General features: G+C 54.5%; 1 protein-coding gene across 9 annotated transcripts in view; it reads right to left on the bottom strand.

Moving 5' to 3' along the window:
- The window catches only part of PLEKHA5 (pleckstrin homology domain containing A5), a 120,836-nt gene that overhangs the window by 79,990 nt on the left and 13,803 nt on the right, over nucleotides 1-27,043 (bottom strand). For all 9 annotated transcript variants that reach the window (XR_014473287.1, XM_083180728.1, XM_083180730.1 and 6 more), the window contains exons 4-8: nucleotides 19,953-20,036; nucleotides 16,567-16,681; nucleotides 8,921-9,025; nucleotides 4,457-4,529; nucleotides 3,242-3,342 (exon numbers count right to left, since the gene is read on the bottom strand). Coding sequence is in view for 8 of the 9 variants with exons in the window: in XM_083180728.1 (XP_083036854.1) it covers nucleotides 3,242-3,342; nucleotides 4,457-4,529; nucleotides 8,921-9,025; nucleotides 16,567-16,681; nucleotides 19,953-20,036 (478 nt within the window). In the remaining variant the exon portion in view is untranslated. The remainder of the gene's footprint in view (nucleotides 1-3,241; nucleotides 3,343-4,456; nucleotides 4,530-8,920; nucleotides 9,026-16,566; nucleotides 16,682-19,952; nucleotides 20,037-27,043) is intronic.

Below are 27,043 nucleotides of genomic sequence, written 5' to 3'. Positions count from 1 at the left end.
AGTACAGTATATCCGAGTATGGTCCCCGAGACACAGGAACATAAGAGGGAAACAGGAGAAATATATACATGAAGTTATATAGCAGCAATGCAGCTGTATAAGGTACATTAGTATCTGGTGTATTACGCTGCGGGTGGGGCGGGTAATGCCAGTTAGCAGCTGAATAAGGTACATTAGTATCTGGTGTATTACGCTGCGCGTGGGGTGGGTAATGCCAGTTAGCAGCTGTACAAGGTACATTAGTATCTGGTGTATTACGCTGCGCGTGGGGCGGGTAATGTCAGTTAGCAGCTGTATAAGGTACATTAGTATCTGGTGTATTACGCTGCGCGTGGGGCGGGTAATGCCAGTTAGCAGCTGTATAAGGTACATTAGTATCTGGTGTATTACGCTGCGCGTGGGGCGGGTAATGTCAGATAGCAGCTGTATAAGGTACATTAGTATCTGGTGTATTACGCTGCGCGTGGGGCGGGTAATGCCAGTTAGCAGCTGTATAAGGTACATTAGTATCTGGTGTATTACGCTGCGCGTGGGGCGGGTAATGTCAGTTAGCAGCTGTATAAGGTACATTAGTATCTGGTGTATTACGCTGCGCGTGGGGCGGGTAATGCCAGTTAGCAGCTGTATAAGGTACATTAGTATCTGGTGTATTACGCTGCGCGTGGGGCGGGTAATGCCAGTTAGCAGCTGTATAAGGTACATTAGTATCTGGTGTATTACGCTGCGCGTGGGGCGGGTAATGCCAGTTAGCAGCTGTATAAGGTACATTAGTATCTGGTGTATTACGCTGCGCGTGGGGCGGGTAATGCCAGTTAGCAGCTGTATAAGGTACATTAGTATCTGGTGTATTACGCTGCGCGTGGGGCGGGTAATGCCAGTTAGCAGCTGTATAAGGTACATTAGTATCTGGTGTATTACGCTGCGCGTGGTGGGGGTAATGCCAGTTAGCAGCTGTATAAGGTACATTAGTATCTGGTGTATTACGCTGCGCGTGGGGCGGGTAATGCCAGTTAGCAGCTGTATAAGGTACATTAGTATCTGGTGTATTACGCTGCGCGTGGGGTGGGTAATGCCAGTTAGCAGCTGTACAAGGTACATTAGTATCTGGTGTATTACGCTGCGCGTGGGGCGGGTAATGCCAGTTAGCAGCTGTATAAGGTACATTAGTATCTGGTGTATTACGCTGCGCGTGGGGCGGGTAATGCCAGTTAGCAGCTGTATAAGGTACATTAGTATCTGGTGTATTACGCTGCGCGTGGGGCGGGTAATGCCAGTTAGCAGCTGTATAAGGTACATTAGTATCTGGTGTATTACGCTGCGCGTGGGATGGGTAATGTCAGTTAGCAGCTGTATAAGGTACATTAGTATCTGGTGTATTACGCTGCGCGTGGGGCGGGTAATGCCAGTTAGCAGCTGTATAAGGTACATTAGTATCTGGTGTATTACGCTGCGCGTGGGGCGGGTAATGCCAGTTAGCAGCTGTATAAGGTACATTAGTATCTGGTGTATTACGCTGCGCGTGGGGCGGGTAATGCCAGTTAGCAGCTGTATAAGGTACATTAGTATCTGGTGTATTACGCTGCGCGTGGGGCGGGTAATGCCAGTTAGCAGCTGTATAAGGTACATTAGTATCTGGTGTAATACGCTGCGCATGGGGCGGGTAATGCCAGTTAGCAGCTGTATAAGGTACATTAGTATCTGGTGTATTACGCTGCGCATGGGGTGGGTAATGCCAGTTAGCAGCTGTATAAGGCACATTAGTATCTGGTGTATTACGCTGCGCATGGGGTGGGTAATGTCAGTTAGCAGCTGTATAAGGTACATTAGTATCTGGTGTATTACGCTGCGCGTGGGGCGGGTAATGCCAGTTAGCAGCTGTATAAGGTACATTAGTATCTGGTGTATTACGCTGCGCGTGGGGCGGGTAATGCCAGTTAGCAGCTGTATAAGGTACATTAGTATCTGGTGTATTACGCTGCGCGTGGGGCGGGTAATGCCAGTTAGCAGCTGTATAAGGTACATTAGTATCTGGTGTATTACGCTGCGCGTGGGGCGGGTAATGTCAGTTAGCAGCTGTATAAGGTACATTAGTATCTGGTGTATTACGCTGCGCGTGGGGCGGGTAATGCCAGTTAGCAGCTGTATAAGGTACATTAGTATCTGGTGTATTACGCTGCGTGTGGGGCGGGTAATGCCAGTTAGCAGCTGTATAAGGCACATTAGTATCTGGTGTATTACGCTATGCATGGGGGGGTAATGCCAGTTAGCAGCTGTATAAGGTACATTAGTATCTGGTGTATTACGCTGCGCGTGGGGCGGGTAATGCCAGTTAGCAGCTGTATAAGGCACATTAGTATCTGGTGTATTACGCTGCGCGTGGGGCGGGTAATGCCAGTTAGCAGCTGTATAAGGCACATTAGTATCTGGTGTATTACGCTGCGCATGGGGCGGGTAATGCCAGTTAGCAGCTGTATAAGGTACATTAGTATCTGGTGTATTACGCTGCGCGTGGGGCGGGTAATGCCAGTTAGCAGCTGTATAAGGTACATTAGTATCTGGTGTATTACGCTGCGCGTGGGGCGGGTAATGTCAGTTAGCAGCTGTATAAGGTACATTAGTATCTGGTGTATTACGCTGCGCGTGGGGTGGGTAATGCCAGTTAGCAGCTGTATAAGGAACATTCGTACCTGGTGTATTACGCTGCGCGTGGGGCAGGTAATGCCAGTTAGCAGCTGTATAAGGTACATTAGTATCTGGTGTTTTACGCTCGTGGGGCGGGTAATGCCAGTTAGCAGCTGTATAAGGTACATTAGTATCTGGTGTATTACGCTGCGCGTGGGGTGGGTAATGCCAGTTAGCAGCTGTATAAGGTACATTAGTATCTGGTGTATTACGCTGCGCGTGGGGGGGGGTAATGCCAGTTAGCAGCTGTATAAGGTACATTAGTATCTGGTGTATTATGCTGCGCGTGGGGGGGGTAATGCCAGTTAGCAGCTGTACAAGGTACATTAGTATCTGGTGTATTACGTTGCGCGTGGGGCGGGTAATGCCAGTTAGCAGCTGTATAAGGTACATTAGTATCTGGTGTATTACGCTGCGCGTGGTGCGGGTAATGCCAGTTAGCAGCTGTATAAGGTACATTAGTATCTGGTGTATTACGCTGCGCATGGGGTGGGTAATGCCAGTTATGAGCAGCTATAGGAATATACACGTGACAGTGACCGGTTACTGGCGGTCTCACCTTGAAGGCGTGCATGCGGTTTATGTGGTCTTCTGGCGATACCACCGATATCTGGAAGCTCGGAAGCAGAATGCTGCCCAGGACGCCCTCCTCCTTCTCATCTGCCAGAACGAGGTATCATCAGTGCCCGCAGCAAACCCTTATTATACCAGAGATACAGCAAGGACGGGTCTCCCCTCACACCAGCCCGGAAACACCGGGGGTCTCCCCTCACACCAGCCCGGAAACACCGGGGGTCTCCCCTCACACCAGCCCGGAAACACCGGGGGTCTCCTCTCACACCAGCCCGGAAACACCGGGGGTCTCCTCTCACACCAGCCCGGAAACACCGGGGGTCTCCCCTCACACCAATCCAGTTATTGGAAACAGAAGATAACAATGTGACCTCAGTGACCAGGTGCCATGGCCAGCAATGTGACCTCAGTGGCCAGGTGCCGTGGCCAGCAATGTGACCTCAGTGGCCAGGTGCCGTGGCCAGCAATGTGACCTCAGTGGTTAGGTGCCGTGGCCAGCAATGTGACCTCAGCGACCAGGTGCCGTGGCCAGCAATGTGACCTCAGCGACCAGGTGCCGTGGCCAGCAATGTGACCTCAGTGACCAGGTGCCGTGGCCAGCAATGTGACCTCAGCGACCAGGTGCCGTGGCCAGCAATGTGACCTCAGTGACCAGGTGCCGTGGCCAGCAATGTGACCTCAGCGACCAGGCGCCGTGGCCGGCAATGTGAACTCAGCGACCAGGTGCCGTGGCCAGCAATGTGACCTCAGTGGCTAGGTGCCATGGCCAGCAATGTGACCTCAGTGGCCAGGTGCCATGGCCAGCAATGTGACCTCAGTGGCCAGGTGCCGTGGCCAGCAATGTGACCTCAGTGGCCAGGTGCCGTGGCCAGCAATGTGACCTCAGTGGCCAGGTGCCATGGCCAGCAATGTGACCTCAGTGACCAGGTGCCGTGGCCAGCAATATGACCTCAGTGGCCAGGTGCCGTGGCCAGCAATGTGACCTCAGTGACCAGGTGCCGTGGCCAGCAATGTGACCTCAGTGACCAGGTGCCGTGGCCAGCAATGTGACCTCAGTGACCAGGTGCCGTGGCCAGCAATGTGACCTCAGTGGCCAGGTGCCGTGGCCAGCAATGTGACCTCAGTGGCCAGGTGCCGTGGCCAGCAATGTGACCTCAGTGGCCAGGTGCCGTGGCCAGCAATGTGACCTCGGAGCGCTTACCTCTGTAATAGAACAGACACAGGTCACACAACACGAACCAGCGTTTCTTCCACAGCTTCATTCCCGAATTTGCCTGGTGAAAAAACATAGGACGCGATTACATAGCGCAGAGCACACTGTCACTATACAATAAGTAAAAGCGTTATTCTATACTGGATCCAAGGACACCAGGTCCCGGATCCTGCTCACCTGGGGCCCTCAGGACACTACAGTATGTGCCGGCGTGTGCTCATAGGGGCCCTCAGGATAGCAGGTCCTGGATGCTGCTTACCAGGGGCCCTCAGGACACCAGGTCCCGGATGCTGCTCACCGGGGGGCTCTAAGGATAGCAGGTCCTGGACGCAGGTCACCAGGGGCCCTCAGAACACCAGGTCGAGGATGCTCACCGGTGGCCCCCAGGACACAAAGGAACAGTGCTGACAGCAACAGAACAAGCGATATGTTTCAGCATATACTGCAGCGCTGTATTACAGGATCTGTGTACAGAGCACTAACACTATATGGTAACAGTGCTGACAGTGTAACAGAACAAGCGATATGTCACCAGCATATACTGCAGCGCTGTATTACAGGATCTGTGTACAGAGCACTAACACTCTATGGTAACAGTGCTGACAGCAACAGAACAAGCGATATATCACCAGCATATACTGCAGCGCTGTATTGCGGGATGTGTATACAGAGCACTAACACTCTATGGTAACAGTGCTGACAGCAGCAGAACAGGCTGTGTTACCGTACCTGGCCCTGTGACCGGAAGCACCGCCTTCCTGCACCCCCTCATTTTTGGGGGGTCCCACACTTTCAGAGTACAATCATCACTGATTGGTCCAGTCAGCCAGCAACAGACTGCGCAGCAACATGGCGCCACCAGCAATTGGAAGCATTCGCCGTCCAGTCACTGTGTGGCTGCTGCGGCACAGCTTGGCTGGTCGCTCCAGCAGATGAAGCCTGCCAGATGAGGAGAAGCTGGGTGATTATTCCAGCAACTGAATTATCTCATTCATCAGATGGGTATGGCATAGTGGGAACCAGTTACAATCCCGACGTTCAAAATCCCCACGCTGAAATCCCGTCCACGACACCCACAGAGGGAGAATAAATTAGTGTGCCGAGCATAGCGAGGCACCGGGCCCGCTGCGTGGAGAGCATGTCGGCGGGATTCCGACCGCCGGGATTTAGTACCAATCCCGTTACAGGCATGGGCCAGCCATGAGTTACAGGAATTTTGTTTTTGGCATCTGAGTTCCCTGCCGACATCACCCTTTGGTTACGGCATCTATTCCCGAGTTCCCTGCCGACATCACCCTTTGGTTATGGCATCTATTCCCCGAGTTCCTGCCAACATCACCCTTTGGTTACGGCATCTATTCCCGAGTTCCCTGCCGACATCCCCCTTTGGTTACGGCATCTATTCCCCGAGTTCCCTGCCGACATCACCCTTTGGTTACGGCATCTATTCCCGAGTTCCCTGCCGACATCACCCTTTGGTTACGGCATCTATTCCCCAAGTTCCCTGCCAACATCCCCCTTTGGTTACGGCATCTATTCCCCGAGTTCCCTGCCGACATCCCCCTTTGGTTACGGCATCTATTCCCCGAGTTCCCTGCCGACATCACCCTTTGGTTACGGCATCTATTCCCGAGTTCCCTGCCGACATCACCCTTTGGTTACGGCATCTATTCCCGAGTTCCCTGCCGACATCACCCTTTGGTTCCGGCATCTATTCCCCGAGTTCCTGCCGACATCATCCTTTGGTTACGGCATCTATTCCCCGAGTTTCCTGCCGACATCCCCCTTTGGTTACGGCATCTATTCCCCGAGTTCCCTGACGACATCATCCTTTGGTTACGGCATCTATTCCCCGAGTTTCCTGCCGACATCACCCTTTGGTTACGGCATCTATTCCTCGTGTCTCCTGCAGACATCACCCTTTGGTTACGGCATCTATTCCCCGAGTTCCCTGCCGACATCACCCTTTGGTTCCGGCATCTATTCCCTGAGTTCCTGCCGACATCATCCTTTGGTTACGGCATCTATTCCCGAGTTCCCTGCCGACATCACCCTTTGGTTACGGCATCTATTCCCGAGTTCCCTGCCGACATCACCCTTTAGTTACAGCATCTATTCCTCCAGGTTCCCTGCCGACATCACCCTTTGGTTACAGCATCTATTTCTCCAGGTTCCCTGCCGACATCACCCTTTGGTTACGGAATCTATTCCCCGAGTTCCCTGCCGACATCGTCCTTTGGTTACGGCATCTATTCCCCGAGTTCCCTGCCGACATCACCCTTTGGTTACGGCATCTATTCCAGAGTTCCCTGCCGACATCACCCTTTGGTTACGGCATCTATTCCCGAGTTCCCTGCCGACATCACCCTTTGGTTACAACGGTTATTCCCCCAGGTTCCCTGCCGACATCGTCCTTTGGTTACGGCATCTATTCCCGAGTTCCCTGCCGACATCACCCTTTGGTTACGGCATCTATTCCCGAGTTCCCTGCCGACATCACCCTTTGGTTAAGGCATCTATTCCCGAGTTCCCTGCCGACATCACCCTTTGGTTATGGCATCTATTCCAGACTTCCCTGCCGACATCACCCTTTGGTTACGGCATCTATTCCAGAGTTCCCTGCCGACATCACCCTTTGGTTACGGCATCTATTCCAGAGTTCCCTGCCGGCATCACCCTTTGGTTACGGCATCTATTCCCCCAGGTTCCCTGCCGACATCACCCTTTGGTTACGGCATCTATTGCCGAGTTCCCTGCCGACATCGTCCCTTGGGTACGGTGGTTATTCCCTCAAGTTCCCTGCCGACATCATCCTTTGGTTACAATGGTTATTCCCCCAGGTTCTCTGCCGACATCGTCCTTTGGTTACGGCATCTATTCTCCGAGTTCCCTGCCGGCATCACCCTTTGGTTACGGCATCTATTCCCGAGTTCCCTGCCGACATCCCACTTTGGTTACGGCATCTATTCCCCGAGTTCCCTGCCGACATCACCTTGGTTATTGCTTGTTCACCGAGGCTACTACCGAATGCACAGCAGAAGATGGGGATAACAGAAAAGAAAGTGAGGGTAACGTAAAGTTATCCTTTTTAGAGGCGCTCGATAAATGAGCTGTATCACACAAGCTGCAGCAGTGTTAAGAGGTTGTCAGCCTCCAATTTGATCGAGAGAAAAAAAAAAGGGGGGGTTTTGCTGCGCTTTTTTGAAGTAGATAAATTTATTAAACAATATTATTCGACACAATTTAAAAATATATATTCTACACAATTTAAAAAATAACAATAAAAATGGAAAATAAAAAATGAGGTATATAAGGTGCGTGATTGTTTAAAGAAATTTCTCTTGGTTATTTCACATAATAAGGTGCAATTAGGTAGCAGTATAGTCACCCGTAACCGGTTACCAGGTATAGGTCCGTTCTTTTGGGACAAAGTAGGTTCTTGGACTGGGTTGTTAGTTCCCCCTTGGCACTTTGTAAATCTGCAGGAGTCCTTTATGGATTTGGCGACAGGTTGTGTTCCTGTGAGTTGGCAGTTGGCTGTATGGGGTCAGCAAGCTGGATATGCCTCTCTCTCTTATTGCCCAGGTTCCAAAGGTATGGCTCCAAATTTTCAGCAAATAAAGTGCTAGTGCAGGAAAAATTGTAGGTCCAAGGGTAGGTGGTATGGTGACTCAAATTGTTAGCTGCTGGCACCTGTTCACCGGTGAACAGGTGCCAGCAGCTAACAATTTGAGTCACCATACCACCTACCCTTGGACCTACAATTTTTCCTGCACTAGCACTTTATTTGCTGAAAATTTGGAGCCATACCTTTGGAACCTGGGCAATAAGAGAGAGAGGCATATCCAGCTTGCTGACCCCATACAGCCAACTGCCAACTCACAGGAACACAACCTGTCGCCAAATCCATAAAGGACTCCTGCAGATTTACAAAGTGCCAAGGGGGAACTAACAACCCAGTCCAAGAACCTACTTTGTCCCAAAAGAACGGACCTATACCTGGTAACCGGTTACGGGTGACTATACTGCTACCTAATTGCACCTTATTATGTGAAATAACCAAGAGAAATTTCTTTAAACAATCACGCACCTTATATACCTCATTTTTTATTTTCCATTTTTATTGTTATTTTTTAAATTGTGTAGAATATATATTTTTAAATTGTGTCGAATAATATTGTTTAATAAATTTATCTACTTCAAAAAAGCGCAGCAAAACCCCCCCTTTTTTTTTTCTCTCGATGGGGATAACAGGACTGGCTGAGTGCCTGATACAGAGGGGGCCGGCACAGAGAGGGCCGGCACAGAGGGGGCCGGCACAGAGGGGGCCGGCATATTCATTACTACCTTCTCCTTTATGTGTGAGCAACTGCAGAACTGACCGGCCATGTACATGGCATGTAATAATGTCACACAACATACTGTACGTGTGACACAGATTTGGGTCGGTACCTTCTTGTACAGCCAGCCGCGCATGATCACAGGGGCATTCGGGTTCCTCTTTATAGAATTGGACCTTTTCCCAAAGTTGTGCAGCTTTCCAGAGGATCTTGAGGTCTGTTAGTAGAAAAATGCAAAAAACACACATTACAAAACAACCCAGATATTGTATAAAATACATAGACAGAGAGCGCCAATGTACAGAGAGGGGCGGTCTGTAACGCACAGGTAGGAGCGCCAATGTACAGAGAGGGGCGGTCTGTAACGCACAGGTAGGAGCGCCAATGTACAGAGAGGGGCGGTCTGTAACGCACAGGTAGGGGCGCCATTGTACAGAGAGGGGCGGTCTGTAACGCACAGGTAGAGGCGCCAATGTACAGAGAGGGGAGGTCTGTAACGCACAGGTAGGAGCGCCAATGTACAGAGAGGGGAGGTCTGTAACGCACAGGTAGTAGCGCCATTGTACCGAGAGGGGAGGTCTGTAACGCACAGGTAGGAGCGCCAATGTACAGAGAGGGGAGGTCTGTAACGCACAGGTAGGGGCGCCGTTGTACAGAGAGGGGCGGTCTGTAACGCACAGGTAGAGGCGCCAATGTACAGAGAGGGGAGGTCTGTAATGCACAGGTAGGAGCGCCAATGTACAGAGAGGGGAGGCCTGTAACGCACAGGTAGTAGCGCCATTGTACCGAGAGGGGAGGTCTGTAACGCACAGGTAGGAGCGCCATTGTACAGAGAGGGGAGGTCTGTAACGCACAGGTAGGGGCGCCATTGTACAGAGAGGGGAGGTCTGTAACGCACAGGTAGGAGCGCCATTGTACCGAGAGGGGAGGTCTGTAACGCACAGGTAGTAGCGCCATTGTACCGAGAGGGGAGGTCTGTAACGCACAGGTAGGAGCGCCAATGTACAGAGAGGGGAGGTCTGTAACGCACAGGTAGGGGCGCCGTTGTACAGAGAGGGGCGGTCTGTAACGCACAGGTAGAGGCGCCAATGTACAGAGAGGGGAGGTCTGTAATGCACAGGTAGGAGCGCCAATGTACAGAGAGGGGAGGCCTGTAACGCACAGGTAGTAGCGCCATTGTACCGAGAGGGGAGGTCTGTAACGCACAGGTAGGAGCGCCAATGTACAGAGAGGGGAGGTCTGTAACGCACAGGTAGGGGCGCCATTGTACAGAGAGGGGAGGTCTGTAACGCACAGGTAGGAGCGCCATTGTACCGAGAGGGGAGGTCTGTAACGCACAGGTAGGAGCGCCAATGTACAGAGAGGGGAGGTCTGTAACGCACAGGTAGAGGCGCCATTGTACCGAGAGGGGAGGTCTGTAACGCACAGGTAGGAGCGCCAATGTACAGAGAGGGGAGGTCTGTAACGCACAGGTAGGGGCGCCGTTGTACAGAGAGGGGCGGTCTGTAACGCACAGGTAGGAGCGCCATTGTACAGAGAGGGGCGGTCTGTAACGCACAGGTAGGAGCGCCATTGTACAGAGAGGGGAGACCTGTAACGCACAGGTAGTAGCGCCATTGTACAGAGAGGGGAGACCTGTAACGCACAGGTAGGAGCGCCATTGTACAGAGAGGGGCGGTCTGTAACGCACAGGTAGGAGCGCCATTGTACAGAGAGGGGCGGTCTGTAACGCACAGGTAGGAGCGCCATTGTACAGAGATGGGTGGTCTGTAACGCACAGGTAGGAGCGCCGTTGTACAGAGAGGGGAGGTCTGTAACGCACAGGTAGGAGCGCCATTGTACAGAGAGGGGCGGTCTGTAACGCACAGGTAGGAGCGCCATTGTACAGAGAGGGGCGGTCGGTAACGCACAGGTAGTAGCGTCATTGTACAGAAAGGGGCGGTCTGTAACGCACAGGTAGGGGCGCCGTTGTACCGAGAGGGGCGGTCTGTAACGCACAGGTAGAGGCGCTGTTGTACAGAGAGGGGCGGTCTGTAATGCACAGGTAGGAGCGCCGTTGTACAGAGAGGGGCGGTCTAACGCACAGGTAGGAGCGCCATTGTACAGAGAGGGGCGGTCTGTAACGCACAGGTAGGAGCGCCATTGTACAGAGAGGGGAGGTCTGTAACGCACAGGTAGGAGCGCCATTGTACAGAGAGGGGAGGTCTAAAACGCACAGGTAGGAGCGCCATTGTACAGAGAGGGGAGGTCTGTAACTCACAGGTAGGAGCGCCTTTGTACAGAGAGGGGAGGTCTGTAACTCACAGGTAGGAGCGCCATTGTACAGAGAGGGGAGGTCTGTAACTCACAGGTAGGAGCGCCATTGTACAGAGAGGGGAGGTCTGTAACGCACAGGTAGGAGCGCCATTGTACAGAGAGGGGAGACCTGTAACGCACAGGTAGGAGCGCCATTGTACAGAGAGGGGAGGTCTGTAACGCACAGGTAGGAGCGCCATTGTACAGAGAGGGGCGGTCTGTAACGCACAGGTAGGAGCGCCATTGTACAGAGAGGGGCGGTCTGTAACGCACAGGTAGGCGCGCCATTGTACAGAGAGGGGAGGTCTGTAACGCACAGGTAGGAGCGCCATTGTACAGAGAGGGGCGGTCTGTAACGCACAGGTAGGAGCGCCATTGTACAGAGAGGGGCGGTCTGTAACGCACAGGTAGGAGCGCCATTGTACAGAGAGGGGAGGTCTGTAACGCACAGGTAGAGGCGCCGTTGTACAGAGAGGGGCGGTCTGTAACGCACAGGTAGGAGCGTCATTGTACAGAAAGGGGCGGTCTGTAACGCACAGGTAGAGGCGCCATTGTACAGAGAGGGGAGGTCTGTAACGCACAGGTAGGAGCGTCATTGTACAGAGAGGGGCGGTCTGTAACGCACAGGTAGGGGCGCCGTTGTACCGAGAGGGGCGGTCGGTAACGCACAGGTAGTAGCGTCATTGTACCGAGAGGGGCGGTCGGTAACGCACAGGTAGTAGCGTCATTGTACAGAAAGGGGCGGTCTGTAACGCACAGGTAGGGGCGCCGTTGTACCGAGAGGGGCGGTCTATAACGCACAGGTAGAGGCGCTGTTGTACAGAGAGGGGCGGTCTGTAACGCACAGGTAGGAGCGCCATTGTACAGAGAGGGGCGGTCTGTAACGCACAGGTAGAGGCGCCATTGTACAGAGAAGGGAGGTCTGTAACGCACAGGTAGAGGCGCCGTTGTACAGAGAGGGGCGATCTGTAACACACAGGTAGGAGCACCATTGTACAGAGAGGGGCGGTCTGTAACGCACAGGTAGTAGCGCCATTGTACAGAGAGGGGAGGTCTGTAACGCACAGGTAGAGGCGCCGTTGTACAGAGAGGGGCGGTCTGTAACGCACAGGTAGGAGCGTCATTGTACAGAGAGGGGCGGTCTGTAACGCACAGGTAGGGGCGCCGTTGTACCGAGAGGGGCGGTCGGTAACGCACAGGTAGTAGCGTCATTGTACAGAAAGGGGCGGTCTGGAACGCACAGGTAGGGGCGCCGTTGTACCGAGAGGGGCGGTCTGTAATGCACAGGTAGGAGCGCCATTGTACAGAGAGGGGCGGTCTGTAACGCACAGGTAGGGGCACCATTGTACAGAGAGGGGCGGTCTGTAACGCACAGGTAGAGGCGCCGTTGTACAGAGAAGGGAGGTCTGTAACGCACAGGTAGAGGCGCCGCTGTACAGAGAGGGGCGGTCTGTAACACACAGGTAGGAGCGCCATTGTACAGAGAGGGGCGGTCTGTAACGCACAGGTAGGAGCGCCATTGTACAGAGAGGGGAGGTCTGTAACGCACAGGTAGAGGCGCCGTTGTACAGAGAGGGGCGGTTTGTAACGCACAGGTAGTAGCGCCATTGTACAGAGAGGGGAGGTCTGTAACGCACAGGTAGGAGCGCCATTGTACAGAGAGGGGAGGTCTGTAACGCACAGGTAGGAGCGCCGTTGTACAGAGAGGGGCGGTGTGTAACGCACAGGTAGGGGCGCCGTTGTACAGAGAGGGGCGGCCTGTAACACACAGGTAGGGGCGCCGTTGTACAGAGAGGGGCGGTCTGTAACGCACAGGTAGTAGCGCCGTTGTACAGAGAGGGGCGGTCTGTAACGCACAGGTAGGAGCGCCATTGTACAGAGAGGGGAGGTCTGTAACGCACAGGTAGGGGCGCCGTTGTACAGAGAGGGGCGGTCTAACGCACAGGTAGGAGCGCCATTGTACAGAGAGGGGCGGTCTGTAACGCACAGGTAGGAGCGCCGTTGTACAGAGAGGGGCGGTCTGTAACACACAGGTAGGGGCGCCGTTGTACAGAGAGGGGCGGTCTGTAACGCACAGGTAGTAGCGCCGTTGTACAGAGAGGGGCGGTCTGTAACGCACAGGTAGGAGCGCCATTGTACAGAGAGGGGAGGTCTGTAACGCACAGGTAGGGGCGCCGTTGTACAGAGAGGGGCGGTCTGTAACGCACAGGTAGAGGCGCCGTTGTACAGAGAGGGGCGGTCTGTAACGCACACAGGTAGGAGCGCTGTTGTACAGAGAAGGGAGGTCTGTAACGCACAGGTAGGAGCGCCGTTGTACAGAGAAGGGAGGTCTGTAACGCACAGGTAGAGGCGCCGTTGTACCGAGAGGGGTGGTCTGTAACACACAGGTAGGAGCGCCATTGTACAGAGAGGGGCGGTCTGTAACGCACAGGTAGGAGCACCAACGTACAGAGAGGGGCGGTCTGTAACGCACAGGTAGTAGCGTCATTGTACCGAGAGGGGCGGTCGGTAACGCACAGGTAGTAGCGTCATTGTACAGAAAGGGGCGGTCTGTAACGCACAGGTAGGGGCGCCGTTGTACCGAGAGGGGCGGTCTATAACGCACAGGTAGAGGCGCTGTTGTACAGAGAGGGGCGGTCTGTAACGCACAGGTAGGAGCGCCATTGTACAGAGAGGGGCGGTCTGTAACGCACAGGTAGAGGCGCCATTGTACAGAGAAGGGAGGTCTGTAACGCACAGGTAGAGGCGCCGTTGTACAGAGAGGGGCGATCTGTAACACACAGGTAGGAGCACCATTGTACAGAGAGGGGCGGTCTGTAACGCACAGGTAGTAGCGCCATTGTACAGAGAGGGGAGGTCTGTAACGCACAGGTAGAGGCGCCGTTGTACAGAGAGGGGCGGTCTGTAACGCACAGGTAGGAGCGTCATTGTACAGAGAGGGGCGGTCTGTAACGCACAGGTAGGGGCGCCGTTGTACCGAGAGGGGCGGTCGGTAACGCACAGGTAGTAGCGTCATTGTACAGAAAGGGGCGGTCTGGAACGCACAGGTAGGGGCGCCGTTGTACCGAGAGGGGCGGTCTGTAATGCACAGGTAGGAGCGCCATTGTACAGAGAGGGGCGGTCTGTAACGCACAGGTAGGGGCACCATTGTACAGAGAGGGGCGGTCTGTAACGCACAGGTAGAGGCGCCGTTGTACAGAGAAGGGAGGTCTGTAACGCACAGGTAGAGGCGCCGCTGTACAGAGAGGGGCGGTCTGTAACACACAGGTAGGAGCGCCATTGTACAGAGAGGGGCGGTCTGTAACGCACAGGTAGGAGCGCCATTGTACAGAGAGGGGAGGTCTGTAACGCACAGGTAGAGGCGCCGTTGTACAGAGAGGGGCGGTTTGTAACGCACAGGTAGTAGCGCCATTGTACAGAGAGGGGAGGTCTGTAACGCACAGGTAGGAGCGCCATTGTACAGAGAGGGGAGGTCTGTAACGCACAGGTAGGAGCGCCGTTGTACAGAGAGGGGCGGTGTGTAACGCACAGGTAGGGGCGCCGTTGTACAGAGAGGGGCGGCCTGTAACACACAGGTAGGGGCGCCGTTGTACAGAGAGGGGCGGTCTGTAACGCACAGGTAGTAGCGCCGTTGTACAGAGAGGGGCGGTCTGTAACGCACAGGTAGGAGCGCCATTGTACAGAGAGGGGAGGTCTGTAACGCACAGGTAGGGGCGCCGTTGTACAGAGAGGGGCGGTCTAACGCACAGGTAGGAGCGCCATTGTACAGAGAGGGGCGGTCTGTAACGCACAGGTAGGAGCGCCGTTGTACAGAGAGGGGCGGTCTGTAACACACAGGTAGGGGCGCCGTTGTACAGAGAGGGGCGGTCTGTAACGCACAGGTAGTAGCGCCGTTGTACAGAGAGGGGCGGTCTGTAACGCACAGGTAGGAGCGCCATTGTACAGAGAGGGGAGGTCTGTAACGCACAGGTAGGGGCGCCGTTGTACAGAGAGGGGCGGTCTGTAACGCACAGGTAGAGGCGCCGTTGTACAGAGAGGGGCGGTCTGTAACGCACACAGGTAGGAGCGCTGTTGTACAGAGAAGGGAGGTCTGTAACGCACAGGTAGGAGCGCCGTTGTACAGAGAAGGGAGGTCTGTAACGCACAGGTAGAGGCGCCGTTGTACCGAGAGGGGTGGTCTGTAACACACAGGTAGGAGCGCCATTGTACAGAGAGGGGCGGTCTGTAACGCACAGGTAGGAGCACCAACGTACAGAGAGGGGCGGTCTGTAACGCACAGGTAGGAGCGCCATTGTACAGAGAGGGGTGGTCTGTAACGCACAGGTAGGGGCGCCATTGTACAGAGAGGGGAGGTCTGTAACGCACAGGTAGGAGCGCCATTGTACAGAGAGGGGAGGTCTGTAACGCACAGGTAGAGGCGCCGTTGTACCGAGAGGGGTGGTCTGTAACGCACAGGTAGTAGCGCCATTGTCTTGAGGTTACAGTACATGATCTCTTCTGCACTTTCTCTCTGTGTAACTGGGGTGTTTCCGCACACATGGGAAGGGCTGTCTGGGGTTAATCATTTCCTCATGACAGCACAGGTTACACAATACAGTTGTACCGCAGTAAGTGAATTGGGAAGACAGCGGGAAAGGTTATATACAGCCCGATCCACATTAATGCAGCTCCAGCCTAATCCATCAGTAATGGAGTCTTTATATGAGGACTCCAGGACACCGTACAGAATGTAATGCTGGGATGAGGGGGAGGGAAGTGTAGGAGACATACACACAATATAGGGAACAGCACCATAGGAGACCAGTGTACAGCAATTACACAGTGTGTGCAGAGATGGCAGTGGGCGAATCGCAGCGCTCAGTAACTCAGGGCATGACGTAACCCTCTGCACATCACTGTGTGGCTGTCTAGTGGACAGCGCTCTCCACAGCTCGTGACTAGCCGGGGGGACGCCACAGTCCCCGCCTAGCCGGGGGACGCCACAGTCCCCGCCTAGCCAGCCGGGGGGACGCCACAGTCCCCGCCTAGCCAGCCGGGGGGGACGCCACAGTCCCCGCCTAGCCGGGGGACGCCACAATCCCCTCCAAGCCGGGGGACACCGGACTCCTCCAGCACTCCCTATACCCAGTACCTCCTATAGATACAGCAGGAAATGTTGGACAGTCTGCAGAAGTGACCATTTGTGAGGTTGAATAAAAGACGTCAGTCCATCGAGTCCAAACTATTATTGATTTCTGCTAGAGTTATACCTACCTATGACAATCCTATATTATCACTGGTTTCTTACATTTATCTACGATAAGTCTAATTTCCCAATGATCAGCCCAAGTCTCCAGCTTGTTGAAGTCCCTCTGTGCGGCGGTGACATCCTGGTCTGGTTATAACCTTACTTAGTTTAGGGTCACCTGCGACAAGGGTTGGCTCTGTATCAGCGTGGGCACAACCAGATAATAGCACACTTACCCTGGTCAGGGGGCTAGTAGGGTTTGCAGCAGGGTCAGGGTTGTAGTTGGAATTATCACTCGTCACACTCAGGGTTCGGTCTTTTGTCTCCTGAGACGTCATTGTAGAGGACGCCCTACAAGGGAGGAAAAGGAAGGAAAAGGAATAGACATCGGCAGCACCAGGACATCAGCGGGACACTAAGACCAAAGGTGGAACCAAGCAAAGTTCTCACAGGACAGATACAAGGATACAAGACGCCTGTATCGCTGGATACCTGGGGTCTCTTGGTATTGTCCTGGAACAAGTATAACATAGAACCCCTCAGACATTATACATTTATACAATCGGAAGGTGTGATACCGGCGGCAGCCCACACTACGGTACCGATGTTCTGCCACACCACACAGAATCTGCATATATCCGCTAGGAGAAACCACAGGAAGTATGGGCAGAGAATCAATATCGTCTCCAGGTGCTCAGGGGCCATTACTACATACAGTTAGGATACACACCTCTGTCCCTGGGTGGTCCCGGGTAATTACTATAGGGTATAAACCTCTGTCCCTGGTCCAGGGTAATTACTATAGGATACACACCTCTGTCCCTGGGTGGTCCCGGGTAATTACTATAGGGTATAAACCTCTGTCCCTGGTCCAGGGTAATTACTATAGGATACACACCTCTGTCCCTGGGTGGTCCCGGGTAATTACTATAGGGTATAAACCTCTGTCCCTGGTCCAGGGTAATTACTATAGGATACACACCTCTGTCCCTGGGTGGTCCCGGGTAATTACTATAGGGTATAAACCTCTGTCCCTGGTCCAGGGTAATTACTATAGGATACACACCTCTGTCCCTGGGTGGTCCCGGGTAATTACTATAGGGTATAAACCTCTGTCTCTGGTCCGGGGTAATTACTATAGAATACACACCTCTGTCCCTGGGTGGTCCCGGGTAATTACTATAGGATACACACCTCTGTCCCTGGGTGGTCCCGGGTAATTACTATAGGGTATAAACCTCTGTCTCTGGTCCAGGGTAATTACTATAGAATACACACCTCTGTCCCTGGGTGGTCCCGGGTAATTACTATAGGATATACACCTCTGTCCCTGGGTGGTCCCGGGTAATTACTATAGGATATACACCTCTGTCCCTGGGTGGTCCCGGGTAATTACTATAGGATATACACCTCTGTCCCTGGGTGGTCCCGGGTAATTACTATAGGATATACACCTCTGTCCCTGGGTGGTCCCGGGTAATTACTATAGGATATACACCTCTGTCCCTGGGTGGTCCCGGGTAATTACTATAGGATATACACCTCTGTCCCTGGGTGGTCCCGGGTAATTACTATAGGGTATAAACCTCTGTCTCTGGTCCAGGGTAATTACTATAGAATACACACCTCTGTCCCTGGGTGGTCCCGGGTAATTACTATAGGATACACACCTCTGTCCCTGGGTGGTCCCGGGTAATTACTATAGGATATACACCTCTGTCCCTGGGTGGTCCCGGGTAATTACTATAGGATATACACCTCTGTCCCTGGGTGGTCCTGGGTAATTACTATAGGATAGACACCTCTGTCCCTGGGTGGTCCCGGGTAATTACTATAGGATATACACCTCTGTCCCTGGGTGGTCCTGGGTAATTACTATAGGATATACACCTCTGTCCCTGGGTGGTCCCGGGTAATTACTATAGGCTATACACCTCTGTCCCTGGGTGATCCCGGGTAATTACTATAGGATACACACCTCTGTCCCTGCGTGGTCCCGGGTAATTACTATAGGGTATACACCTCTGTCCCTTGGTGGTCCCGGGTAATTACTATAGGGTACACACCTCTGTCCCTGGGTGGTCCCGAGTAATTACTATAGGATACACACCTCTGTCCCTGCGTGGTCCCGGGTAATTACTATAGGGTATACACCTCTGTCCCTGCGTGGTCCCGGGTAATTACTATAGGGTATACACCTCTGTCCATGAGTGGTCCCGGGTAATTACTATAGTATATACACCTCTGTCCCTGCGTGGTCCCGGGTAATTACTATAGGATATACACCTCTGCCCTGCGTGGTCCCGGGTAATTACTATAGGCTATACACCTCTGTCCCTGCGTGGTCCCGGGTAATTACTATAGGATACACACCTCTGTCCCTGCGTGGTCCCAGGTAATTACTATAGGGTATACACCTCTGTCCCTGGGTGGTCCCGGGTAATTACTATAGTATTTACACCTCTGTCCCTGCGTGGTCCCGGGTAATTACTATAGGGTATACACCTCTGTCCCTGCGTGGTCCCGGGTAATTACTATAGGGTATACACCTCTGTCCCTGCGTGGTCCCGGGTAATTACTATAGGATACACACCTCTGTCCCTGCGTGGTCCCGGGTAATTACTATAGGATACACACCTCTGTCCCTGCGTGGTCCCGGGTAATTACTATAGGATACACACCTCTGTCCCTGCGTGGTCCCGGGTAATTACTATAGGGTATACACCTCTGTCCCTGGGTGGTCCCGAGTAATTACTATAGGGTATACACCTCTGTCCCTGCGTGGTCCCGGGTAATTACTATAGGCTATACACCTCTGTCTCTGCGTGGTCCCGGGTAATTACTATAGGATACACACCTCTGTCCCTGCGTGGTCCCGGGTAATTACTATAGGATACACACCTCTGTCCCTGCGTGGTCCCGGGTAATTACTATAGGGTATACACCTCTGTCCCTGGGTGGTCCCGAGTAATTACTATAGGGTATACACCTCTGTCCCTGCGTGGTCCCGGGTAATTACTATAGGATACACACCTCTGTCCCTGCGTGGTCCCGGGTAATTACTATAGGCTATACACCTCTGTCCCTGCGTGGTCCCGGGGAATTACTATAGGATACACACCTGTCCCTGCGTGGTCCCAGGTAATTACTATAGGGTATACACCTCTGTCCCTGCGTGGTCCCGGGTAATTACTATAGGGTATACACCTCTGTCCCTGGGTGGTCCCGGGTAATTACTATAGGGTATACACCTCTGTCCCTGGGTGGTCCCGGGTAATTACTATAGGGTATACACCTCTGTCCCTGCGTGGTCCCGGGTAATTACTATAGGGTATACACCTCTGTCCCTGCATGGACCCGGTAATTACTATAGGATACACACCTCTGTCCCTGCGTGGTCCCGGGTAATTACTATAGGGTATACACCTCTGTCCCTGGGTGGTCCCGGGTAATTACTATAGGATACACACCTCTGTCCCTGCGTGGTCCCGGGTAATTACTATAGGGTATACACCTCTGTCCCTGGGTGGTCCCAGGTAATTACTATAGGGTATACACCTCTGTCCCTGGGTGGTCCCGGGTAAGTACAGTATATATTACATAGAGATCGGACAGCACTCACTGATCATTCACCACGAAGATGCAGTTGTCCTGGGATGGCTGGCCGGTTACAGGATGCTTACACGTTACTTTCCGTTCATTGTGACTGCAAGAAACAAAATCAGTAATGTGAGCACAGACGTATGTACAACATTCATCAGCACGGCAGCAATCCAGTCCCCGAGAACCCCATATACAGTGTGTGCAATCTGCATCACTGCTCACACATCTATACATCTGGCCAACATTTTTTCTACCTCTATATATCTACTCTACTACCCCCCCACACCCACAGGACTGATGCTCCTCCCTCTGCATGATCTACTACCCCCACCTGACTGACGCTCCTCCCTCTGTGTGTTCCCTTATCCCCTACCTGACTGACGCCCCTCCCTCTGCATGATCTACTACCCCCACCTGACTGACGCTCCTCCCTCTGCGTGTTCCCCTATCCCCCACCTGACTGACGCTCCTCCCTCTGCCTGATCTACTACCCCCACCTGACTGACGCTCCTCCCTCTGCGTGTTCCCCTATCCCCCACCTGACTGACACTCCTCCCTCTGCGTGTTCCACTATCCCCCCCACCTGACTGACGCTCCTCCCTCTGCGTGTTCTACTATCCCCAACCACACTGATGCTCCTCCCTCTGCGTGATAAACTACCCCCACCTGACTGACGCTCCTCCCTCTGCGTGTTCCCCTATCCCCCACCTGACTGACGCTCCTCCCTCTGCGTGTTCCACTATCCCCCCACCTGACTGACGCTCCTCCCTCTGCGTGTTCCCCTATCCCCCACCTGACTAACGCCCCTCCCTCTGCGTGATCTACTACCCCCACCTGACTGGACGCTCCTCCCTCTGCTTGTTCCCCTATCCCCCACCTGACTGATGCTCCTCCCTCTGCGTGATCTACTACCCCCACCTGACTGACGCTCCTCCCTCTGCGTGTTCCCCTATCCCCCACCTGACTGACGCTCCTCCCTCTGCGTGTTCCCCTATCCCCCACCTGACTGACGCTCCTCCCTCTGCGTGTTCTATCCCCCCCCCACCTGGCTAACGCTCCACCCTCTGCGTGTTCTATCCCCCAACCTGACTGATGCTCCTCCCTCTGAGTGTTCTACCATCCCCCCACCTGACTGACGCTCCTCCCTCTGCGTGTTCTACTATCCCCCACCTGACTGATGCTCCTCCCTCTGCGTGATCTACTACCCCCACCTGACTGACGCTCCTCCCTCTACGTGATCTATTACCCCCACCTGACTGACGCTCCTCCCTCTGCGTGTTCTACTATCCCCCACCTGACTGACGCTCCTCCCTCTGCGTGTTCTACTATCCCCCACCTGACTGACGCTCCTCCCTCTACGTGTTCCCCTATCCCCCCACCTGACTGACGCTCCTCCCTCTGCGTGTTCTACTATCCCCCACCTGACTGACGCTCCTCCCTCTGCGTGTTCCCCTATCCCCCCACCTGACTGACGCTCCTCCCTCTGCGTGTTCTACTATCCCCCACCTGACTGACGCTTCTCCCTCTGCGTGTTCCCCTATCCCCCCACCTGACTGACGCTCCTCCCTCTGCGTGTTCCCTATCCCCCACCTGACTGACGCTTCTCCCTCTGCGTGTTCCCCTATCCCCCACCTGACTGACGCTCCTCCCTCTGCGTGTTCTACTATCCCCAACCACACTGATGCTCCTCCCTCTGTGTGATCTACTACCCCCACCTGACTGACGCTCCTCCCTCTGCGTGATCTACTACCCCCACCTGACTGACGCTCCTCCCTCTGCGTGTTCCCCTATCCCCCACCTGACTGACGCTCCTCCCTCTGCGTGTTCCACTATCCCCCCCACCTGACTGATGCTCCTCCCTCTGCGTGTTCCCCTATCCCCCACCTGACTGACGCTCCTCCCTCTGCGTGTTCTATCCCCCCCCCCACCTGGCTAACGCTCCACCCTCTGCGTGTTCTAACCCCCAACCTGACTGATGCTCCTCCCTCTGAGTGTTCTACTATCCCCACCTGACTGATGCTCCTCCCTCTGCGTGATCTAGTACCCCCACCTGACTGACGCTCCTCCCTCTGCATGATCTACTACCCCCACCTGACTGACGCTCCTCCCTCTGCGTGTTCTACTATCCCCCACCTGACTGACGCTCCTCCCTCTGCGTGTTCTACTATCCCCCACCTGACTGACGCTCCTCCCTCTGCGTGTTCCCCTATCCCCCCACCTGACTGACGCTCCTCCCTCTGCGTGTTCTACTATCCCCCACCTGACTGACGCTCCTCCCTCTGCGTGTTCCACTATCCCCCCCACCTGACTGATGCTCCTCCCTCTGCGTGTTCCCCTATCCCCCCACCTGACTGACGCTCCTCCCTCTGCGTGTTCTATCCCCCCCCCCCCACCTGGCTAACGCTCCACCCTCTGCGTGTTCTATCCCCCAACCTGACTGATGCTCCTCCCTCTGAGTGTTCTACTATCCCCACCTGACTGATGCTCCTCCCTCTGCGTGATCTAGTACCCCCACCTGACTGACGCTCCTCCCTCTGCATGATCTACTACCCCCATCTGACTGACGCTCCTCCCTCTGCGTGTTCTACTATCCCCCACCTGACTGACGCTCCTCCCTCTGCGTGTTCCCCTATCCCCCCACCTGACTGACGCTCCTCCCTATGCGTGTTCTACTATCCCCCACCTGACTGACGCTCCTCCTCTGCGTGTTCCCCTATCCCCCACCTGACTGACGCTTCTCCCTCTGCGTGTTCCCCTATCCCCCACCTGACTGACGCTCCTCCCTCTGCGTGTTCCACTATCCCCCCCACCTGACTGACGCTCCTCCCTCTGCGTGTTCTACTTATCCCCAACCACACTGATGCTCCTCCCTCTGTGTGATCTACTACCCCCACCTGACTGATGCTCCTCCCTCTGCGTGATCTACTACCCCCACCTGACTGACGCTCCTCCCTCTGCGTGTTCCATTATCCCCCACCTGACTGACGCTCCTCCCTCTGCGTGTTCTACTATCCCCCCACCTGACTGAGGCTCCTCCCTCAGCGTGTTCCCCTATCCCCCCATCTGACTGACGCTCCTCCCTCTGCGTGTTTTATCCACCACCTGACTGACGCTCCTCCCTCGGCATGCTCTATGCCCCCCACCTGACTGACACTCCTCCCTCGGCATGCTCTATGCCCCCCACCTGACTGACGCTCCTCCCTCGGCATGCTCTATGCCCCCACCTGACTGACGCTCCTCCCTCTGCATGCTCTATGCCCCCCACCTGACTGACGCTCCTCCTCCGCATGCTCTATGCCCCCCACCTGACTGACGCTCCTCCCTTCGCTATGTCCTACAATACAAATACATGGGTGGCAAGGAGGACGGCTCCCACAGACTTATAAGAACAACCCCAATCACTCTCAGAGTGGCTAAAAAGAGAGTCCCTAAATAACCAACAAATCTAGAACATAATAAATGGGAGTAATTAGGAATTCGCTGCATAACAGGATCAGACAATAACGCAGGACATCGGCCTATTTTATGCCCTATATAATCACTTCCCGCCCTGGATAGAACGCTGGCAAATAACGGTACTGTAGAGAGTCAGGCCGTACGCAGTGGGTGGGTTGTATCCGGGCAGCGCAAAGGGCGTATTGGGAGATAAGCCACATGAGCGATATAATCACTTACATGTAATCAGAACCCAGACGCGCAAAACAAGTCACTTCCCAGAACTGCACATTGTTATCCACCTATAGCAGTTATTGCAGGGTCACCGTGCCCGAGGCTTCCCTGCACCCAACACCACCACAGTCAGTGCCAGTGTTCTTATACCCCCCCAACACACACTAAACCTGGCACCACATTGGACAACAAACGCGTCAGCAGATCTTCCGTCATGCAGGCAGGGTGCGGAGGATATGGGGGCATGTCCTCCGCTCCCCCGCCATCGGTAAGGGTGTACGCACACAGTCATTGATGAAACATGTCAGCAGATCTCCCGTCATGCAGGCAGGGTGGGGAGGATATGGGGGCATGTCCTCTGCTCCCAGCCATCGGTAAGTGTGTACGCACACAGTCATTGACGAAACGCGTCAGCAGATCTTCCGTCATGCAGGCAGGGTGGGGAGGATATGGGGGCATGTCCTCTGCTCCCCAGCCATCGGTAAGGGTGTACGCACACAGTCATTGACGAAACACGTCCGCAGATCTTCCGTTGTGCACGCAGGGTGGGGAGGATATGGGGGCATGTCCTTTGCTCCCCAGCCATCGGTAAGGGTGTACGCACACAGTCATTGACGAAACGCGTCAGCAGATCTTCCGTCGTGCACGCAGGGTGGGGAGGATATGGGGGCATGTCCTTTGCTCCCCGCCATCGGTAAGTGTGTACGCACACAGTCATTGACGAAACGCGTCAGCAGATCTTCCGTCATGCAGGCAGGGTGGGGAGGATATGGGGGCATGTCCTCTGCTCCCCAGCCATCGGTAAGGGTGTACGCACAGTCATTGACGAAACACGTCCGCAGATCTTCCGTTGTGCACGCAGGGTGGGGAGGATATGGGGGCATGTCCTTTGCTCCCCAGCCATCGGTAAGGGTGTACGCACACAGTCATTGACGAAACGCGTCAGCAGATCTTCCGTCGTGCACGCAGGGTGGGGAGGATATGGGGGCATGTCCTTTGCTCCCCGCCATCGGTAAGTGTGTACGCACACAGTCATTGACGAAACGCGTCAGCAGATCTTCCGTCATGCAGGCAGGGTGGGGAGGATATGGGGGCATGTCCTCTGCTCCCCAGCCATCGGTAAGGGTGTACGCACACAGTCATTGACGAAACACGTCCGCAGATCTTCTGTCGTGCACGCAGTGTGGGGAGGATATGGGGGCATGTCCTTTGCTCCCCGCCATCGGTAAGTGTGTACGCACACAGTCATTGACGAAACGCGTCAGCAGATCTTCCGTCGTGCACGCAGGGTGGGGAGGATATGGGGGCATGTCCTCTGCTCCCCAGCCATCGGTAAGTGTGTACGCACACAGTCATTGACGAAACGCGTCAGCAGATCTTCCGTCGTGCACGCAGGGTGGGGAGGATATGGGGGCATGTCCTTTGCTCCCCGCCATCGGTAAGTGTGTACGCACACAGTCATTGACGAAACGCGTCAGCAGATCTTCCGTCATGCAGGCAGGGTGGGGAGGATATGGGGGCATGTCCTCTGCCTTCCCAGCCATCGGTAAGGGTGTACGCACACAGTCATTGACGAAACACGTCCGCAGATCTTCCGTCGTGCACGCAGGGTGGGGAGGATATGGGGGCATGTCCTTTGCTCCCCAGCCATCGGTAAGGGTGTACGCACACAGTCATTGACGAAACGCGTCAGCAGATCTTCCGTCGTGCACGCAGGGTGGGGAGGATATGGGGGCATGTCCTTTGCTCCCCGCCATCGGTAAGTGTGTACGCACACAGTCATTGACGAAACGCGTCAGCAGATCTTCCGTCGTGCACGCAGGGTGGGGAGGATATGGGGGCATGTCCTCTGCTCCCCAGCCATCGGTAAGTGTGACCGCACACAGTCATTGACGAAACGCGTCAGCAGATCTTCCGTCGTGCACGCAGGGTGGGGAGGATATGGGGTATGTCCTTTGCTCCCCGCCATCGGTAAGTGTGTACGCACACAGTCATTGATGAAACGCGTCAGCAGATCTTCCATCATGCAGGCAGGGTGGGGAGGATATGGGGGCATGTCCTTTGCTCCCCCGCCATCGGTAAGTGTGTACGCACACAGTCATTGACGAAACGCGTCAGCAGATCTTCCGTCGTGCACGCAGGGTGGGGAGGATATGGGGGCATGTCCTTTGCTCCCCAGCCATCGGTAAGGGTGTACGCACACAGTCATTGATGAAACGCGTCAGCAGATCTTCCATCATGCAGGCAGGGTGGGGAGGATATGGGGGCATGTCCTTTGCTCCCCCGCCATCGGTAAGTGTGTACGCACACAGTCATTGACGAAACGCGTCAGCAGATCTTCCGTCGTGCACGCAGGGTGGGGAGGATATGGGGGCATGTCCTTTGCTCCCCAGCCATCGGTAAGGGTGTACGCACACAGTCATTGACGAAACATGTCAGCAGATCTTCCGTCATGCAGGCAGGGTGGGGAGGATATGGGGGCATGTCCTCTGCTCCCCAGCCATCAGTAAGTGTGTACGCACACAGTCATTGATGAAACGCGTCAGCAGATCTTCCGTCGTGCACGCAGGGTGGGGAGGATATGGGGTATGTCCTTTGCTCCCCGCCATCGGTAAGTGTGTACGCACACAGTCATTGACGAAACGCGTCAGCAGATCTTCCGTCGTGCACGCAGGGTGGGGAGGATATGGGGGCATGTCCTTTGCTCCCCAGCCATCGGTAAGTGTGTACGCACACAGTCATTGACGAAACATGTCAGCAGATCTTCAGTCATGCAGGCAGGGTGGGGAGGATATGGGGGCATGTCCTCTGCTCCCCAGCCATCGGTAAGTGTGTACGCACACAGTCATTGACGAAACGCGTCAGAAGATCTTCCGTCGTGCACGCAGGGTGGGGAGGATATGGGGGCATGTCCTCCGCTCCCCTGCCATCAGTAAGTGTGTACGCACACAGTCATTGGCGAAATGCGTCCACAGATCTTCCGTCGTGCAGGCAGGGTGGGGAGGATATGGGGGCATGTCCTTTGCTCCCCCGCCATCGGTAAGGGTGTACGCACACAGTCATTGACGAAATGCGTCCGCAGATCTTCCGTCGTGCAGGCAGGGTGGGGAGGATATGGGGGCATGTCCTCCGCTCCCCCGCCATCGGTAAAGGTGTACGCACACAGTCATTGACGAAATGCGTCCACAGATCTTCCGTCGTGCACGCAGGGTGGGGAGGATATGGGGGCATGTCCTCTGCTTCCCCACCATCAGTAAGTGTGTATGCACTTACTCCCCGCCAGGTACATACATGGCTAAGTGTGTGCCAGACATTATACATCCTGACATCAAGAGAAGGATGAATTAGGAGACAGGTGATTCCCCAGGTTGGTCGGCCATGACCTAGGTAATGTGCCATATCCCAAACTACGTACAGTCCTACAGTCCTAAGGTACGTCCA

Source organism: Crinia signifera, chromosome 4 (assembly GCF_055691185.1).
Source record: "Crinia signifera chromosome 4, ASM5569118v1, whole genome shotgun sequence".
Classification (NCBI taxonomy): Eukaryota; Metazoa; Chordata; class Amphibia; order Anura; family Myobatrachidae; genus Crinia; species Crinia signifera.
Note: the sequence above shows the minus strand (reverse complement) of the source record. Positions and strands in the feature narration are given on the sequence as shown.